This window comes from Equus przewalskii, chromosome 32 (assembly GCF_037783145.1).
Source record: "Equus przewalskii isolate Varuska chromosome 32, EquPr2, whole genome shotgun sequence".
Classification (NCBI taxonomy): Eukaryota; Metazoa; Chordata; class Mammalia; order Perissodactyla; family Equidae; genus Equus; species Equus przewalskii.
The window spans coordinates 13,396,164-13,416,942 of record NC_091862.1 but is presented as its reverse complement, the minus strand read 5'-3'; the positions used below and the strand labels follow the sequence as shown (position 1 = coordinate 13,416,942).

Sequence of the window (20,779 nt, the reverse complement as noted above, 5' to 3'; positions counted from 1 at the left end):
ATATGAAAATAAAAGGGGATAAAATTTCAAAAGTACTATATGATCTTGAGAGGCAATAAAATATTGCATAGAGGGATTTTTCACTAAAATATAAATCATGGTCATGTTTGGAGTCTGCCTATAAAAATAGAGTTACATACATTAATTTTTGACTAAAAATGTCGTTAGTGCCAAATGAGTTTATTACAAGTTGAAAGACAACTCTACACTGATTTAATCATCCTATTGCACTGTAAGACTAAAATTTCAAATTTTGAAAACTAATAGGACTTCTTTGCTTTGCCAGATTACTGGTTTATTCATGAATCATATTTTCTCCTAACAAGTGCTAGTGAATTCTCCACAGAGGAAGGAAAATACCTTCCAAAAAATTTCTCTGCCTGAAAATACTTAGAAAAAAAATCTCAAACTCCTTTCTGTTTCCTAGAAAAATCTCAAGTCAGCATAAGAAAGTTATAAAAGATTGTGTAATTCTTGAATAGAAAACAGTTATCATAAATATACAATTTTATATAAGGAAGACCTACAGGAAATAATTACCTTAATTTTTCCTTCAATTGGTCAAAAAGGATTTTGGACAGCTACTGTTGCAAGAATTAATGGAATGCCAAAATATTTAGACAGCAGCAGGTGCTATGACACATTAAAAGAGAAAAACAGGGCATGCTCATCAACAGTTTTGACTAACGGAATTTGAAATTAAGTCTTCATGGATCTTAATTAAATCTCTGTTGCAAAACTGAGGAGAAATGAGAACATTCTTATTTCAACTCTCTACACAGTGTTCTGATACATAATTCTCTCCAACATGTTGTGCTATTATTACACACTGCTCATGGTTATATCTACCGGACACACACAAACGCAAAAACAAAGAGAAAATCCAAAATATCCAGGTTTTTGCTTGCATAGCAACAAAAAACCAGGTCTTTCAAATGTACAATGTTAAACACTTTTGTCCTTGACAACTTTTCGAAAGCTCAGTTCTCTTTAAATTAGAGACAATAGTCAATTGTTTTAGCTTCTACTAGGAGTTTTGTGAGCCTCAGTTTACACAGCTGTATGGAGAACTGCTTGTAAACTTCCTGCCCTTTATGAAAGTAATTACTGGTCCTCCAGATAGCTTATCTTACCTGGTGCGTGTTGCAGCAGTGAAATGTAATAGTGAAGAGCATAAACTACAGCAAACAGATCTAGATTGAAACTTTGCCTCTGCCACTGTTATTCTTGAGCAAGTTATTTAACCTCCATGAACCTCAGTTTATTCATCTACGAAAGAAGTGATAATATGCAACTCATAAGTCTGTTGTGAAGAGTGAGTAGGAAAATTCAAGTAAACTGCGTACAGCAATACCTGGCTCAAAGAAAGCATTCAATGAATTTGTCTATAGATGTAACACTCAAAACACAGCACCTATCACCATCATCATTTAATTTTTTTTAATGGTAATTTTTAGTGGTGATATAATCACCTCTTTACAGTTGTGGAAATGGAAGCTCAGCCACTTGGCCAAGGTTACAAGACACAGCCGTCAGACTTATGTATCCTAATTCCAAACCCAATGTTCCTCCTACCAGACTATGCTGGATTGTTTTCTACCTAACTTGATTAAGAAGCCAAATTGGGGGAAATTAACAAAATCAAGATAGTTTTAGTTATTCACTACTCTGTGGGTTCATAGCATTTTAATGGGGCTGGACTTGCTCTTAAGATTAAGTAAACAGTTGGTATGACTTGACAATCAACAGGAATGGTCCTACCTTAAAAAGGAAGATTTTCATTGCTTGATCTCCTGACACTTAAGATTTTAATTAAGGAACATCAGATAGTCATTTTAAAATGTAAAATATCTCAAGAAGTTATTGAAAATAAGCACTACAAATATAAACCAGTTGACTACAATTGAGCAAGCAGGTCTTTACTTTGATGACTTCTAGATCCTAAGAATCACGGTCAACTACTATTTGAAGGAATGGAATGCATATTAGGTGAAGAGAGTTAACCTACAGCATGGTGAAAATCCAGCTACAGATGCAATGCATGGTCGCGGGCTTTGAAAAAGGGGAACAACCCTGAAAAAATGTGAGATGGTATCCAATACAAGCTTTCGTAGCCCCCAGTTCCACCCAGAATGGGTTCCGCCTGCTTCAGACAGACATTGAGAGAATACACTGCCAAAATTCCCACAGTGCAAGCAGCTGTTGTAGCTACAATGCCCTCTAAGTGGCCTATACCCATCTGTGGACATCACTGGAAAATTCCTAATTCTTACCTCCAATTGCAAACTGCTCTTGTCTTACTACTTCTGGTGCAACCTCCTGATCCAAGTACACTCTGTTGTCAGTGCTCACCAGACAAAAGCCACCAGGAATACACCTAGAGCCAAACAAAACTAGGCTTATTAAGCTTGCTGCAGCAAAGGAGACAGAACACCACAGGGAGTTTAATTTATGTTGGCGACTTAGGAAAGGATTCAAGGAACCAGAAGTCTGTCTAGACAGGGAGTATTTAGACAGACATAAGAGTAATTTGACACATGGGCATCAGTGAGTTTTTTATCTAGGAGACAGAATTCACAGAGTAAGACTAGAGTTTTCATTGAATAAGAAGTAGTAGTGGCTTAATATTAACCAGGAGAGGGAGATATTTGGCATTTTTATGGTTGTGGGTGATTTTCGTTTTAGCTTTGTTCAGGCATGGTCATCTAGTCGACTTGTTTTGTCTTGTTGCATCATGGTCATGGAGAGTCCTTATCTGAGGTTGATGTTCTATAGAATTATGTTCCACAAAGAAATACCACAGCCCAGCTGTTTGCAACTAGGCTAGCTCCCTGAAAGCTGTCAGGAGCTCTTTTCTTTCTCACTATTATTCAGCCTCACTACTATTACATGCCATCCCCTTCTCTCCTCTGGCCATAGGGGAGGGATTTAAATGGGGACCAATGTGGGAATGATAAGATGACATGGGGTGGGAAGGTATGATTTATTCCTATAGAGATTCCTACTGAGGGGAAGAAATTCCTTAAGACTATAGATGAATAGGAATGTCATATCTAAAGAGATTATATAGACGTAGGCATTAGGGTCAGGAGACTTCATCATGTGGCTCAGGCAAGCAGGCAGTAAAGTACAGATTGTCCCTATACTCCAGAAGCTTACAGACTAAAAGACAAAAGAGATAATACTAGTATAATCCACACATCTGTTACACAGCACTGAGATTTCATGTGAAGCAAGAAAAAGGTTGAAATTTATTCTCAAGTTCATTAATAGCACAAAATTTGCCTTTATTAAATACTCAAACTGAAAATTTGTTTAAAGTGAGTACAAAAGTGGCTAATTGAGAATAGGCAGAAGACTCCACTCCTGGTCTCCAAACTCCAGAACGCCTTTGAGAAATTATTTTTTAAGGAACACAAATTAAAGCAATTAATCAGTGAAAAGCCATACGTAAACTTTTGAAAATGGTAAAGAAATTCTTGTAGGCGATGTAGATGTTTAAAGGGCCCTATTAAATGTCACTCCTATTTTCTCTGCTGATGTTTGAATCAACTGAGAGATAATACAAAATGAATCAGCAGATGGAGAAGAAATATCAGCTTTATCATTGATAAAGACTTTGCTGATGTGGCTTAGTTGCACAGTAATAATGGCTTCCTAATTTGAACCCCAGAAATCCACTAACCCACCTAGTCACAGGTCTGGACCACTGGAGACCTCTGCACAAGGGGACAGCCCCTTTAAAATTTAGAACCTAGAGCAGTAGGATAGAAAATGTGTTTCCTTTGAGCAGCTGAATCTCAGAAAGAGATAGAGGAAGGGACAGATCTTTATCCTAAACATGTAAACTAGATAAGTCACTCCTCCTCCTTTTGAAAGGAGTGAATGATACAACAGAGAGAGATCAACAGTATTAGAGTCATTGATGACTTTACTCATGAAATACGAATTCAGAAGAAAAGAGTTTGATTTACTTCAGATAAACTAAAACTCTGAAGGAATACCTGGGACAGAGAACAGATAATATGAGCCTCTGGAAGATTCCATAATGGAATGGGTTTCCACAGTGATGGCAGCCATATGAGTTGACCCTTGGGTATATTACAGTCCACAGGCTAGACAGAAGCAACAATATCCATTTAAAAACTGGACAATGTTTGGGGCAGAACTACGAGGCTGTCCCTGGGAGACTAGCAATACTCTGGAGGGTTAGAAGGTAGCCAGCAGTGTACTCTCTCTACCTCAAGCCCATCTCATCATCCATTCTTACTGAAAATCGTATGGCAGACAAGGTTCAGGAGCTAATTCCACCTCCTGTCCCCAGTTAGGCTGCACAGTGGAGGCGGTGAACATTCTACCAAGGAATATTAATTTCAAGGGCCCCCTTAAAATCATTACTCACCGTATTGTTAATAGGTGACTACATAACAAAAGAGATGGGGGAAGACATAACAAACAGAAGAATTTACACTTGAGAAAACAATTAAAAAACAAGCAGAGGCTGGCCTGGTGATGTAGTGATCGGGTTCGTGCACTCTGCTTTAGCAGCCTAGGGTTCGCCGGTTCAGATCCTGGGTGTGGACCTACACACCACTCATCAAGCCATGCCATGGTGGCATGCCACATACAAAATAGAGGAAGATTGGCACAGATAGGAGCTCATGGACAATCTTCCTCAAAGGATTGGCGATGGATGTTAGTTCATAGCCAATCATACTCACCAAAAAAAAAAAGCAATCACGCAAGGTCTTTAAAATAAGTTATGTTTAACAACTTTGGAGAGAAGAAAGAGAGTATTGCTTCCATGAAACAAGAAGAAGCAATTAGAAAATAATAAGAGATTATTAACAAGCAAAGCATAGCAGCTAAGGGCCCAAATAATCTGGGCTCAAATCTAGGCTCCAACAATTGTTATCCAGGGTCCCCCAGGACAAGTTATTTAGCCAATCTCTGTCTAAGTTTTCTTGTCTGTATAATGGGGATAATCATAACAGCTACTAATTATTTAACATTTGCAAAGCACTCAGCGCAATAGCTGACACATAAGTGTTTGTTAAATAAAGAACCAAATTTAAAATCCTGAAAATGACAACCATAATTTTTGGCATTCAAGATTCTATAGGTGACTATAGTCATTATGAGACGAGTCTAGAGAGATCACACCCATGGGAAGGATCAAGAGGCACCATGAAAGAGACGGTGTTTGATTTGGGCTCAGTAATGGTGTTTCACTCTAGCTAAATGTTAGCCCCACCTTCTATAGACACACTCATAAATAGTCATTATCAAGAACTTCAAAATCTCGCCTTTAAGAACGCCCCCTCCTTTCAGACCAGCACCTCTTAATTCTCCAGAGCCTGAATCTGGTCATCCCACATGCTTTGTAAACTCCAATCCATCATTCTAATCACATGCTTTGTAAACTACAAATCTCAAATGAGCACTCAACACTGCCAAGCAAATATTTCTTTACTAAATTTACTTTCCCTCTCTCCTCTCTGCTAGACCTCCCACATTCTTTATTCGGTCACCTTCTTTAACCGATGCCCCAGGCTTTTACTTTATTTATTCTTTCAACAAATATTTTGTGTTTGCCTACGCAGTAGAATCAACGATAGTGAATCTGGATTCTTTGTAGAAACTCTGCTAAAATGAAAAACAGAAATGAAGTCACAAAATGGAAAATGAGGTAAAGAGAGGGATTTTGAAAAAATATAAGCAAACAGAAAGTCCTCAACAAACCTGCAAACCTTTTCTGTATCTGTACCCATATTTTTAGTCTTGTTGCTAGTAACAATCAAGAAGTGACCAACCACTCCACGTGTGCTGGGAATTCCATCTCCTTCCAGTTTTCAAGGACATTGCTCACACAGGTATCTTCTATTTCCCTGCTTCATCAATTTTCCATTGCTACAACATGATTCAATAGCACACACACACACATTCTCTAATATATCAGATCAAGTTTTAAAAAAATTATTTCTTGAACTCATATTCCCTCTGGTTCTCTTCATAGTAAACTATCTCAAAAATGTTTTCCATACCATCCACCTCCTTCACTCCCCATTTACTTTTTAACTCTTATCTATTTATCTTCCAACCTCAACCACTCCAGGCAGTTGTCAACACCATTCATAATCTGTGTTTTGTTAAAGGCAGTGGTCGTATATCTCAGTCCTCATTTTACTCGATCTCTCTGCAACATTGAGTGAATTAGACCACTATAGACCTCATGATACCCTTTCCTCTCTTAATTTCCTTAACCCTGACTCTGAGTTTCTTCTTTAATTCTCTGGCTATTCCTTACTCTTCTACATTTATTAGAGATTTAACTTGTTTAACCTCTAATTTATTAAATTAGAGATTTATAAATCTGTAGAAGATGTATAAATCTTCTACATTTCTTAGAGATTTCCTCTTCCCTACACACACTTTCTCCTTAAGTGTTCTTCCACTGTCTCATGCTTTATACACTGCCCATATGTTAACTATTCCCAAATCCACACCTTCAGCCATCTTCTCTTCTAGGCTCCATATTAGAACTGCTTATTTAATTTCACCAGGTATCTAATAGGCATTTAGCAAAACAATAAACTAAAATACTACCCAATGTGTATATTTCCTTTCAGTGAATATCTTACAGCTCTTTTATCTTTAAAACCAGACTATGAGACTGAGCTTTATTGTCCCAAAGAAAAAGGAGGCTATGAAATAACGCAATGAGGATGAAAAAACAAAATTCTTCACTATGTGTTCCATTATAGGGTTTTGAAAGACTTAGCTTTAAATTGCAAGACTAGGTAGATGAAAAAAGGGAAATGTTTTGAATGAATTCTAAAATATTGAACTTGATTATGAAAATCTCAACCTAAAGGACTGTGAGAATACAGTTTATATCATAAACCGTAAGTTAGAGGAAAAGCTAGTGAAAATAGTGGTTTTCCTCCCACACAGAGAGAAAAGAGAACTTTCCGGGCTGGAAGAAAGCTATTTGGAAAGACAGGAAAAAGAGAACAGAGTTTGGGGCTGGTCCCGTGGCTGAGTGATTGAGTTGGCGAACTCTGCTGCGGCGGCCCAGGGTTTCACCAGTTCAGATCCTGGGTGCGAACCTGGCGCCACTCACCCAGCCGTGCTGGGGCGGCGTACCACATGCCACAACTAGAAGGACCACAACTAAAATATACAACTATCTGCCCAGGGGGCCTTTGGATAGAAACAGGAAGGGTAAAATCTTTAAAAAAGAAAAAAAAAAAACCGCAGAGGTTAACTCTCAGTGGAAGACCCTGCCTTACCACTTGCCCACCTCACTGCCTCCATCTAGGTGGAAACTCTGCATGGGGGTATAAATAAAAAATATGATTGTGAGTACAAAATAATAAGAGACTTGATCTCACATCGGGCTGGAATTCTGCAATGAGATGCCTCACAGAGTATCACAGAGTGCAACTGGATCATTACAATGGAGCAGAAATGGTGGTAAGGCAGAGCTAAGCAGAGAAAGGAACTGAGATGGTCTTGTAATAAATGGAGGAGACCCAAAAATGGAGTGTAGGAGATTATTGGAGTTGAGAATCAATGTGCCATCCAGAGGCGTCCCTATTGCTTGCGGCAAGAGAGCCCTCCAGTTACTCTATGGTAGAAAGCCCAGGGCACAGAACAGGGAGATCACGAGGCTGAATCTCAAGAGGAGCCCTGTTAGAGCAAGCTGAGATGGGGCAGGGACAGGTTCAGAACGTGTAGAGTGGGGCTCAAAGCTCACATACCTTAGAGCATTCTTTAAGAAAATGATAAAAATTGCAAATAAAAAGAAATTAAAGCAAATAATTAGACTGAAAAATCATGAAAAATACAAATTTTTAAAAGCTGACAAATACTACAAACATCACAAAATCTAGAAAAATAATTTTTTATTAATTAACTCCCTGCCATACCTCTGTTATGCTTTTCTAAATTCTAGGCTGTATACTTTTTGAATCTCTCGTCATTTGATAACAATTTTACAACCTCATTTTCTGTGGGAAAGTAGAAAAATAATTCTTCCTCAAGCACAGTTGATCAAATTTATTTATTTTTATTGATACTTTAGAAAAATTTTTTCAGTTTAACAAATTGATACTGGAATTGTCATGTAAATTTCAAGACTGTCAAATTTGGAGAAATTTCTTTCTTATATGAGCTATAAGATGTATCAAGAAAATATGTATCATACAAGTAAGATGTGTCTAATATGTTAGGATGCATAAAATATGTGATTTCACATATAGACATACTCATGGCTGGAGTACTGCAACAAACTTATGCTTTCAAAAGCAAGAATTCTGTTAACTTCTATCTCAAACAATTGTCATCAAGAGGTACAGTCTGTGAATAATTGCATTTTACACTATATAATCAAATAGAGTCATAATAGAAAAGAACTATTTTGATTGGATATTGATTAAAATCAAATCCTCCATTTACAAAAATATATGGCTGGTGATTAAAAAAGTTTTCCACAGACCAGCTTCTGGCTCTGACATTTTAAACCTCATTTCTCTCTCACTTACCTTCTCATGCATCCTGTATAACACATTCATGTGCTCTCTCTTTCCCTCTTTCCTTCTCTAACTTTTTCTCTTCCTCTCTTATTTTCTGTGCTTTTCTGGAATTTTGCCCTTCTCTGTGTTCAACATTCTTCACAGTTTGCATCAAGCCACAAGGCAATCTTAGCCACTTGCATGCTTGGAATTACCATCCAAAGGCCGATGACATAAATGAATTGTTCCAGCTGAACTGCAAGCATATTCAGCTGCTTAATGGACATTTTGCTTTTGTCTTACAATATAATGCACTCAAAATTGAACTCTCTATCAATACCAAATTGATATTCCTCTCTTTCTTCTCTGTTAGGTAACGATATTACCATTCTTCCATGCTAGAATTTGGGAGTCATATTACATCCTTCCTCCTTTACTTCCTATTTCTAAAAAAGTAATTAACTTTTATTGATCTTTCTTTCTAATTATCTTAATTCTCCATTTGTCATATCTTCTTAAATAATGTTATTAATTTTTTCTATTACTGATTGTGGTGTGGTGGTGTTAGTGGTGGTGGTAGTGGATGAGAAAGAACAAGTTCACTGAGAACTATTGCATTTGAGAAACCAATAGCAGGTGCAGATATCCAGGTGCAGATATCCAAAAGAGAGTTGGAAAGGCAGTCATGGAATTTGAGAGAGAGATTGTGAGTCAACTATGCAGAAATGATAGGTTTAAACCATGGATTGTGAGCGAGTAAAGCAAAGGAAATGGAAAACGTAGCTTTCCTTTAAAAATGTATGACTCTGTGATAACAGTCAATATAATGAGAAAATTTCTCAAAATTTCCGAGATACTCCCAGCATGGCCATCTTTGAAAAGAAGAAAAAAAAGCTTTGCATGACCACTTTGTTTTAGCTAGATAGGGGCCAAATGTATCAGCAATGCATATCCAGAAATACACATGGCCAACAGTACAGTACAGAAGGCACATTTTAGTTTTAGATGAAACCTAGAGAAATGGGGGGGAAGCCTCAAACATTTGCACATCTCTCTGCACCTCAGGTTCTTTCACCGTAAAACAAAGTGATCACGCAATGTGGTCTTGAAAGCCCCTTTCAGATCCTACTTCTCATCATTCCATGACCTGCTATGACCAAAGTTATTTCTAATTTGACAATGAATTGACAAGGCAAAAAGGAATATTCCCTGTTCACTTTTACTCCAAAAGCTGCCAGTTCCCTTTAAAAAGTTTGTTTCATCTTGTCACAAAAAATAAAAATAAAATAACCCAAACCCTCTTCCTGTATTCAATTCCATTCAGCAAGAGTTTACTGGTGCCCAGCTTGTGCTGGGTTCAGTGCTGAATGAAGAATTTAATTATTTTTTATTTCTTTTAACTTTTTTGTTCATCCTATCTCTCATATTTTACTTCCATTGAGTGATTACATGCACAACATCATCACCAAAAGTGTAGATGAAGCCTTATATTTGTTGCGCAGAGTGCAATAGATAATAATGCTCCTCACAGTCTATGCCCTCTAAAAATGTACAATCTACGGCATACGCTTGAGCTTCTTCAAAAAGCAATTTTCTAATATTGATAGAATTGTTTTATTATATTCTGAAGTCACCTTATTTTTTGTTGCTTCAGTATTAAAGAAATATCTAGGCATACACCATCATTTGACGTTAGTGGTAATACGCACTTGATCATTTTTTATGTACAGAACTCTTGGATCCTAAAATAGAAGAAATTTCCTTTTCTCTTAGAATTCTCAAATTAGAAAGCTAAAGTATTTCTAAATTCTAAAAACGAGGCCTTTACAGTAAAAGCAAAACATTGTTATCTATGCAGCAAAAAGCCCAAGCTCCTGAGGTAAGTGTTCTGATGCTGTTTTTGAAGTCATTTGGTCTAAAGAGATGAATAATCTATATATCTGCAAACAAAAATTTAAAGTCACAGATAAGAATATTTAATCCAATTATAGTGGTTTATAGACATCAGAGGATTTAGCATAGTGGTATTTTTCTATAGTGCATAAATATTAATGCACAAATATTATTTATCACGGAATCAAGGAAGCAAAACATGGTTTTTTTCTTATGCACTTCTGATGAGATAAATGCTAGTCATGTCCTGAAGTAAAATTTTCAGAAATCAAATAAATCAGGAAATAAGCATTTTTAAAAAGCATAATTCAGAATATGGTTAAGCAAAGTCTCTTGACCGCCACGGAAGAGTGTCTCTCTCGTTTCCTTTGTTTTGCCCAGAGGAGTGAGCATTGACGTGTGGCCGTATTCTCTCCTCATTCTCCGCCTCAGTGTCCAATTTCAAAAAGAGGATTTGGAGAGCCTTATAAGCATTCATACAGTAAAATAAGAGAAATAAAGAAGAAAAGAGGCAAATAGGAAGCCAAAAAAGAATGAAATGATGAGATTAGCAAAAGAGTTTGTACAATAGAATTGTATTAGATTCATATGCCATTAGAATTCTATGCAATTAAGAGAAGACACACATTTTATTCTGATTTTTCTCAGCACCAAATGCAAAGATGAAAAATATGATCAATTATTCGTTTCACATTTTCTATTTATAAAGTGCACTCAATGCTTCAAGAGATCAGATTTTTCCCTTGTTCCATCTGAAAGAGATTAGGAATTGCCATTAATAGGACACGGAGGAAGAAGAAAATAGGAATATAGAGAACAAAAAAATGAAGTGGGTATGGATAAAGAGAGAGCAACACTCAACCAGAAAGACTGATGATCATTACACTCTGGTAACACAGATGGAAAGAGACAATTGACCTCTGGAAAAAGGGCCTCTTTGGTTAATTTCTTGTAGGTCTCTGTCTTCTGTTTTGAAGGAAACCAGCAAGCCACAGTCACTTTCCTGTCTGTGGGGCTCAGAGGTCCGAGGTTAATACTCTCTCCATTTGCTAGTATAAGCTCAGTGGAGATTTGCTCATTGACCACACAAAACCACTTTGAAATAAATGTCATTGAAATGTTTTAAACATTTTATGGCTAAGTGAGACATGCCCTGTCCCCTCTTTCACTAAGCTAGTGGAGAACATAACAGAAAATAACAAATTAATATATGGCCTTTTTCTGTGTTAATAGCTGAAGAGAGTGTATCACTGGTTTTGATTTTGGTTTCTGTTGTTTTCAATCTCTCTCTGTCTCTCTCTGTCTCTCTGTCTCTGTCTGTCTCTCTCTCTCTCTCTCTCTCACACACAAACACACACACACACGCACACACATGCTTGCCTGAGATATCAGAATGGAATGGATAATAAAGGAGAAATGCAGGTAGGTCCTCACTCATATGACCATTTTCTTCATCTAAATAATAACCTGAAGTATATAAGTACATTTATTTCGTTGGATTTATCCAAGAAATCATTGCTATTTAAAGATGACACTCTAGGGAGTTTCTTTTCTCCTTCAAAAATGTGGATTTTTTAATGTGAGGGTAAGTGGACATAAAAGTCATAACAGATTCTAGAAAGGTATCTCTGCAAGCACAGTGCCAAACAAATAAAAGGGGCTCGTCGAATTCTTACTGAATTCAAAAGCCCCCAAATCTGAAAATGAGGAGCCGTTCTGGCAGTAATGCCACTTCTGAAATGATAGCAGGCTAGATCGAGTGTCAGAATTTTAGAGCTCGAGAAACAGTTCGAGCCTATTGACCCTGAGGAGGTTAATGAAATCCTCCTTTATAACTTCAGCTTCCTGGTGCTTATTGAAACCAAGCAAACTTTCCTGGAACACTGACTTAAGGTCCTAAACAAAGGAGTCTATGAACATCTCCTCCTACCAACAGCCATCTTGGGCTGAATGAGTTAGAGTCCTAATTTCGTGTGACTGAAAAACAACACAAGCTGAAGCTTAAAGAGAATTTATTGTACCAGGTAAAAAAAAAGTCCAAAAAAGATTCGGTGTCAGGTATGGGTTTCTCTCTCACTCTGTTGATATCCTCGGGGTTAGGTCTGTTTTCAGACAAGCTCTTCCAGAAACTGTGTACTTTACATCCTCTCGGGTTTGGGTCCTGTGGGAAAAATAGTATACTCTTTTCCCAGAAGTCCCCCCAAAATATCATTCGCTCTAGTTGAAATGTGAGACCACTGCTGAACATCCATGGTGGCCCCAATTGCTTTACATCTTTATGCCCTGAACTGGTAATGGAGCCCACGGAAACATATGGACTGAGAGTGGGAAATGGGTGGGTCCCCGGAGTGAAACTGAGGTACTGTTACTAACATCAGGGTAAATAGATGTGGAATGTCAAATATATTGGACAATTTGACAATATATTTGCAAGATACTCTTCTACCATCAGATACAATTTATTACTCTTGTCAGTGTGTCTGCTTATTTCTTCTACTTAGTAGTTCTAATTTCTGTGGCTTTGAAGATATATAACACTCCTAGATACTTACACAAGAAAAAGAAAAACATATGTCCATGGAAAGACTTGTGCATGAATGTTCATAACAGCTAATTGGTAATATCCCCAAACTAGATGCAGCTCAATTCTCATTAATAGATGAATGGATAAACAAGTTATGGCATATCCATGCAATGGAATACCATTTGGCAATGAAAAAGAGTGAATTATTGACACATGCAACAACATGGATAAATCTCAAAATAATTATCTGAGTGAAAGAAACTAGAAAGAAAGAATATATACTGAATGATTCTATTTACGTAAAATTCTAGAAAACGTAAACTAATTTATAATGACAGAAAACAGATCAAGATTGAGTGATAGCCTAGGGAAGAGTGGGGATGGGGGTCAAGACAGGGATGGGCAAAATGGAAAGATTATAGAGCTACACAAGGAAACTTTTGGGGGTGATTGAAATGTTCATTTATCTTGATGATGATTTGGTGCTTTTTTTTTGCTGTAAAGGGCCAGATAGTAAATATTTTAGGCTTTGCAAGTTATACAGTCTCTGTAGCAACTATTCAACTCTGCCATTGCATCATCAAAACAGTCATAGATAAGAAGTAATTAAATGTGTGTGAATAAGTTCCAATAAAACTGTTTACAAAAACAAGCAGCAGCCCAACTGAGTTTGCAGGCCGTAGTTTGCCAGTCCCTGATCTTGATTATGCTGATGGTTTCACAAGGGTGTGCACATGTCAAAACTTATCAAACTGCACAGTTTAATTATCTGCCTCAATGGAACTATTATATAATAAAAACAAAACAACCTAACTTTCCCATCACAGATTGGATAAAGTCTAATATTTTTACCAAGGCATACAAGTCTCTCCATGAACTGGCCTCCATATTCCTCCTTGATCAGATTCATTGTCACCCTTAAGCAGTGCCAAACATGCGCTTCATGCCATTTCAACTCTAAGCCTGTAGGTTCTTTCTCTGCCTGGACCGATCTACACCTACTAACCGTCAGATTAAATTTTTGCGTCTGGACTTCCAGGATGCCTTCCTTCTTTCCTTATCTTACCCCTTCTATTGCCTTTGCCTCATCTCTATGTGCCCATAATAGCCTGCATTTGTGTATATGTACATATGTATATATGCGCATACATGCATTATATATACACTCTTGCACTATTATGTTGTTCCATAATTTTAGCCACATATCTGAAATTTTTCTCTTATGTGTTTAGAATTAAAGTGAATTATTATCCAGTGTCTGGATACTTGACTGAGAGCTCCCCGTGTCTTTTACACCTATCACAGTTCCTGGCACACTAAAAAATACCAAACAAACAGTACATTAGTATGGCAGCTATTATTATAATCATTTTACAGATAAGAACACAGACAGGTAGGGAAATTATATATTTACTCCATAGGCACATGGTTATAAATAGCCAATCTAGTACTAGAAAAAATTCTTCCATACTTAATCTCAAATGCTTTCCACTAATCCTTGCATTTTTTTTTATTATTGGAAGCTTATCTGTATTTCACATCAGTGTCTTTTTCTGACTCTGCCACTGCTCTTCCTTAATCTCCTAGATACACCAAAATGAAGACTGCCACCAACATCTATATTTTCAATCTTGCTCTGGCAGATGCCTTAGCAACCAGCACCCTGCCATTCCAGAGTGTTAATTACCTAATGGGAACATGGCCATTTGGAACCATCCTCTGCAAGATCGTGATCTCCATAGATTACTATAATATGTTCACCAGCATATTCACCCTCTGTACTATGAGTGTTGATCGCTACATTGCAGTCTGCCATCCCGTCAAGGCCCTGGATTTCCGTACTCCCCGCAATGCCAAAATCGTCAACGTCTGCAACTGGATCCTCTCTTCAGCCATTGGTCTGCCTGTAATGTTCATGGCAACAACAAAATACAGGCATGGTGAGTAATGTTGCAGGCCTGAGGGAGGAGAGTTTTTAGATCAATATGTTGGTGAAGTCATGAGCCAAGTAGAATTCATGGAGTGGTCCAATGTCTTAGTCAAATTGTAATTTTAACGATTCTTTCCAGCAAAATGCCTTTAAATATTTCGAAATAGGAATTTTACCTATAATTTTAAGCCCACTAAACATTTTATACAGAATGCAATCTATTGGTTCCTGATTTCTCTGCATTTACCTTTTCAAAATGATAGGGAAATAAGAATATAGCTCTTCCAAGAGTAATTAGAGCTTAAACCCAAAAAACATTAAGTGAGAGGCTTGTTTTAAAATTTCAACTGACTGCCTACATGACAAATTTGTCTTTTTAGACCTCATATCAGGATGATGAACTACCTATCAAAAAGTGAAGTGAAAACATCCATTAGCTAAAAACTTCTATAGATTTTGGACAGTGATTATATGTTTTGATATCAACATAGTCCCATAGAGGATCTAGCTAATGATGATAGGTCCATAATTGTTGACTGAATGAAAGCTTAATATAATTGAAGTAGACAACAAAATGAGATATTTAGAAAAAAGATTAAAAATAACTCTTCCTGAAAATCAACAAGAGAATATGTTTCTCTCACAATTTTTTTAAATCTTCCCTTACTGGCTTGTGTAGTAATGGCCTTAAGTTATCTCTCCTCAAGGCTGTACATTAAAGCAAAATGGTAATATTAATACTCAATAACGTAATTGAATGCTGCTAATTCTTCCGTATAATTCTTTTCTTCTAGGTTCCATAGACTGTACACTAACATTCTCTCACCCAACATGGTACTGGGAAAACCTGCTGAAAATCTGTGTTTTCATCTTTGCCTTCATCATGCCGGTCCTCATCATTACGGTGTGTTATGGACTGATGATCTTACGCCTCAAGAGTGTCCGTATGCTCTCTGGCTCCAAAGAAAAAGACAGAAACCTGAGAAGAATCACCAGGATGGTGCTTGTGGTTGTGGCTGTGTTCATTGTCTGCTGGACTCCCATTCACATTTATGTCATCATTAAAGCCTTGATTACGATCCCAGAAACTACTTTCCAGACCGTCTCTTGGCACTTCTGCATTGCTCTAGGTTACACAAATAGCTGCCTGAACCCAGTCCTTTATGCATTTCTGGATGAAAACTTCAAACGATGCTTCAGAGAGTTCTGTATCCCAACTTCCTCCACCATTGAGCAGCAAAACTCTACTCGAGTTCGTCAGAACACTAGAGACCACCCCTCCACGGCCAATACAGTGGATAGGACTAACCATCAGGTACGCAGCTTCTAAAGTTGGGTATATCTACTGGGGATGGCATAAAAATTATAGAACTTTGCACCCACCCAAGATTTTAATCCATTAGAAGGAGTTCAATTACTAGGGGATTGAGGTTCAGCATGAGGATGGAAGGAGGGGGGAGCAAATTGTGATCATTGTGTTGGAGAGGAGCTTCGTTACCTAAACTGAGCTCTATATATTTGTACCTATTCATTTAGATGTGCCACCTAGAAACTGTAAAGCTGCTAAAAATAACTGTCTTCAGAGCCTTTTCTTCTATGCAAAATTCATGACTCTAGCACATTCTGGAAGTGATCTTGATCTAGAATTCTTCATATTTCCCCAGCAATGTTATGTATTTTATGCATAGCACTCCAATATCCCTGCCACTTTTCAAGAGCCACTTTGTCCACTGTGGTTATGTGTACAAGATGTTCCCAGCAAATCAGTGTCACAGCAAAGGAGAAAAGGAAAGAAAAAACGGCCAACCTAAACCTTGTTAAGTCACTGTTTGTAAATTTTTATCCCGGAACGCTAAAGCAAACACCAAACATATTACTTAATCATTAGAACTAAATTAGTTTCACAACAGTCATCATACCAGTCTGGGTTATTATCGTGAAGAGGGACTATCTGTTGGAAAATTTATTCCTACGTGCAGAGGAGTACATATGGGGGCCTGCACAGATAGAGGAAGATTCAAGATTTACACACAGTACTATAATCCCGTGAGAAATCAAAAGAGAGGAAAGAGAAAAATATGTCTCCAAGTTAATATTATCTTGTTAGGTCACTGGTTTGCAAAATTTGGAAACTGACCTATAAAGTAAGTCAAACATTCCACATGTTAATATTAATTTCAGTAAGTAAATTTTCAAATAGTGCCTGCATGCAAAAATCACAACCTGTGTAACCTTATAACACTGAACTCAAATTCTAACTTCCTGTGAAGTAAATCCCTGAGTCAGAACCTGAGATGAAGTTCCTAGTGTCGGGGGCAGGTCTGTGGGGACAGATGCCTCCATAAAAATGGGTAGGAAGTCAAGTCGAGGAGCCAGATGGAGAGCCTGGTTCAGTGGAGTGCAGCTGCTTCCTCTCTGCTTTCTCTTCACCACGCCCCACCTCACTCTCTCCTCTTACCCCCACTACCGCCACCCAGCCCAGCCCAGGCTCACCCCTTCTAATTGACCACAGGACTAATGTAATACAGTCTGGATGGATCTGCCAAAAGGGGCATTTATCCTCATTCCCCTGCTATTAAATAACACTAAAATGAATGCAGGAACTCACACCCCCTAGGGAGTAGGAGGTAATCATGGCAGACCTACTTCCAACCAAAGGGAAATTATTAACTTATTATGTCTCACTTCTAATTCCATTTCAGAAATAAAAGCCAGAAAAAAATGTTTTTCTACCCTGCTTCTTTTCTCTATTTTTTTTTCAATATCAAGCCCTCTAAACCTGCTCCTTTTGCTAAGCAGCTTTCTTACTCAATCACTATCAAAATCTGGCAAGTATCTTAAAGAAGGTAGGGATTTAAATAGATTTTCTCCAACCTGAGGATAATATATTAAAGAATGTAACTTAAAACTGACAGTCCTGAACTAAGGTTAAAATATTTTTCATTGAAGCAATATATTTCCATTGGGGCACAATGATGGCCATTATGAAGTAGTGATTCTTTCTCTTTCAGTGCCTGTATATTCCTTCCCTCTCCTTTCACGTGCTTCAGGGTGGGACAGTTGGTAGTGTACCCTGGACCACTGCTGGGGCCTCTTGTCATGTCTGATCCTCTCAACACCCATCACTTGCCTTGCCTTTCTGGAAATACAGCTCCCAGCCTGTCCAGTGGAGTGTTTCTCCAGAGTTCATTCTGATTGTCCTTTAGTTGCCCCGACACTGCCTTTGACTCCCTTCCAAATCCAGCATTTCACATTAGTGTGGTTCTTGCACAGCCAGAGAGAGGAGAAAGGAAGCTAATTGGGGAAGCTCTGCTCTAAGTAACTAAAAGGTTTGCTTTAAAAATACATCCAATTAGGGCTTATCTTCATTGCTGCCTCTATGAAGCAGCACCAGTGTCAGATAACAGCAGAAACACTTTAGCCCTGGAATTGGCTGCTTTCCCAAAATGCCCAGCTGGGAGAGCTGGACAGAAAAGAGTGGCTGCCAGGAAAAGAGGAAAAGACACTCTGACATGTTTGAAAATTAAGATAAATCAAAGGTCCAGTTCACTAATCTCCTCTGATGTGTCATCATTAGAATCAAGGCAGTTCAACACAGACATCTGGAATGATACATCAGCCTTTGGTGGTAGTTTCAATAATATATCAAAATAATAAAATTCTTTGAAGGAAAAATCAGAGGCTTTATGGCCGTGTCTGTAGGACAGAGTTGATTAGTTGTACAAATTCAGTGTCTGACAAACAGCCTTTTTTTTTTTTTTTTGCATCGTAAGCAATCAGGTTAGGAAACAAAGCTAGTTGGATTTACACTAACTTTTAAACTGCTTGTTTGAAGTTTGTACTGTTGTAGATGTTTATGTGCTGCTGATATACTTGCATTTTCTCCAAGAAGTGTATTATACTATATATGTCACATCTCAAGCACATTAGTCAACTTCATATTCCGCAGATCACAGATCCAATATCAAATCTCCCCAGGGTGTCTGTATTCTGACAACTGTACACTGAGACTGTGTCCATACAGCGCAAAGTGAAGTGGAGAGTTGGCAGTTGTCAAGGTAATTTGATAAGCCATATGAGAAAATTCTGTGCCCAAAATGAACTGTGAGCCATATTTACAAAGTTAAGGGCTACTCAGTCAGTTTTGACTGCATAACAAATCATTCCAAAATTTAGTGTCTTAAAGCAGCCATTTATTTAGTTTGAGATTCTATAGATCAGTAATTTGGGCTAGGCTGGACTGGACTAGGCAATTCTTCCAGTCTTCCCGGGGCTCACACTGGAGTCCGCAGCAGCCGCCTGAGTGGCTATCAGCCAGCTGATCTAGGATGAACTCAGCAAGAATAGTTAGTTCCACGTGGATCCTCATCTTCCATCATGTTGACCCAGGCTTATTCTCATGGTGGTCATGGGTTCTAGATTCAAGAGGTGGAAAAACAGTCTCTATCTGTTGATGGGAGGTGTTGCTGTCACATTGCAAAGGGATGTGGATATAGAGAGGGGAGTAACTGTGGCCGTTTTTGCTAACGATCTACAGTAGGCACATGCTGCACAGGACAGGCAAGCCACAGCTTCCTGAGAACACAAACCATGCCTGCCTTGCTTTTTCTTGTACCTCCAGTATCTACCTAACACAGGGTCTGGCACATTAAAGAGTATGTACTTCAAAAATATCTGTTGAATGAATGAATGGTCAGAGGGCTCACAGTACTTCAGGAGGTATGGACGGTGATGGGAATGACCCCTTTCTTGGAACTGATTGACAACCTAAGTGACTGAGTTAACACACTGACATTATTTCAGGCTAACCCTGTAGTAACAAGAAAATATTCAGAGGAGAGTTTCTTTGTTTTCTCTTCTTCCGCCTTTAGTCTTCTGATCAAAAGTTATACTTTTCAGAAACTTTCCTACACTTGTGCTTGTCTTCAGATTTTATTTTTAACAAGTGCTATTAATGAGGAGGCCAAGAAATGGACTCAGTGCCCTAAAGAGGTCTTGCCCTAGCTAAGTATAAAAGAAAAAAAGATGGTCTCGTGTTCTTTTGTACACTCCAGGGCTCAGCCTACTGCTCCAGCTGTGGTGCTTCATGCTTGATTTATGTTCGACTTGCTGTCTTTATGGCTTCTAGATCTTGATTAGGTTGACTCAGGCATAGGCACTCATTTTCCATCTGCTCTCAATGCAATTTAATTCCTCTGTACATGTACCACCTTGCCATTGTCCTCGTTGGACCACACTTTGCTTCAGAACACATCTAGCATTTGCTCAAATCAGTCCAGGTACAACTCAGACCTGAGATGCTGGCCACTACTAACTTCGTTTCCACCCCAATCGCATTCTATAAAGCATTTTTTGTTTTGTCATCTTGATTATTATTATTTTTGTTGTTGTTGTTGTTGAGGAAGATTCACCCTGCTAGCATCTGTTGCCATTCTTCTTCTTCTTGCTAAGGAAGATTCACCCTGAGCTAACATCTGTGTTCATCTTCCTCTATTTTGTACATGAGCCACCACCACAGCATGGCCACCAACAGACAAGCAGTGTAGGTCCACACCCAGGAACCAAATCCTGGTCACCAAAGTGGAGCATGCCAAATTTAATTTCTTGGCCACTGGGACTAGCCCTAGATTATTTTTTATTAATGTTTAACATTATATGGGAAAAGGAACAACTCTATTAGGTCAGATGGATTATTATTTAAAGACTTTGTATTGACCATAACCATAAGGATAATGCTATCTTACATTTGAATGACGATGTACAGATTAAAAAGTGCATTCATGTGCACCATCACATCGGCTTCCTACAATAATCCTAAAGGGTAGATATGAAATGATTATACAAGACCAAAGCACCAGTAAGAGGCAGAATCCAGACAAACATCTGGGCTTCTAATATTAATCCAAAGCTTTTCTC

The 20,779-nt window shown here is 38.1% G+C and overlaps 1 protein-coding gene across 1 annotated transcript in view; it reads left to right on the top strand.

Moving 5' to 3' along the window:
- Window positions 1-20,779, top strand: part of OPRM1 (opioid receptor mu 1) — a 57,207-nt gene that overhangs the window by 20,257 nt on the left and 16,171 nt on the right. Inside the window, exons 2-3 of the mRNA XM_008529101.2 lie at window positions 14,521-14,873; window positions 15,658-16,178. Of these exons, the coding sequence (XP_008527323.2) occupies window positions 14,521-14,873; window positions 15,658-16,178 (874 nt within the window). The remainder of the gene's footprint in view (window positions 1-14,520; window positions 14,874-15,657; window positions 16,179-20,779) is intronic.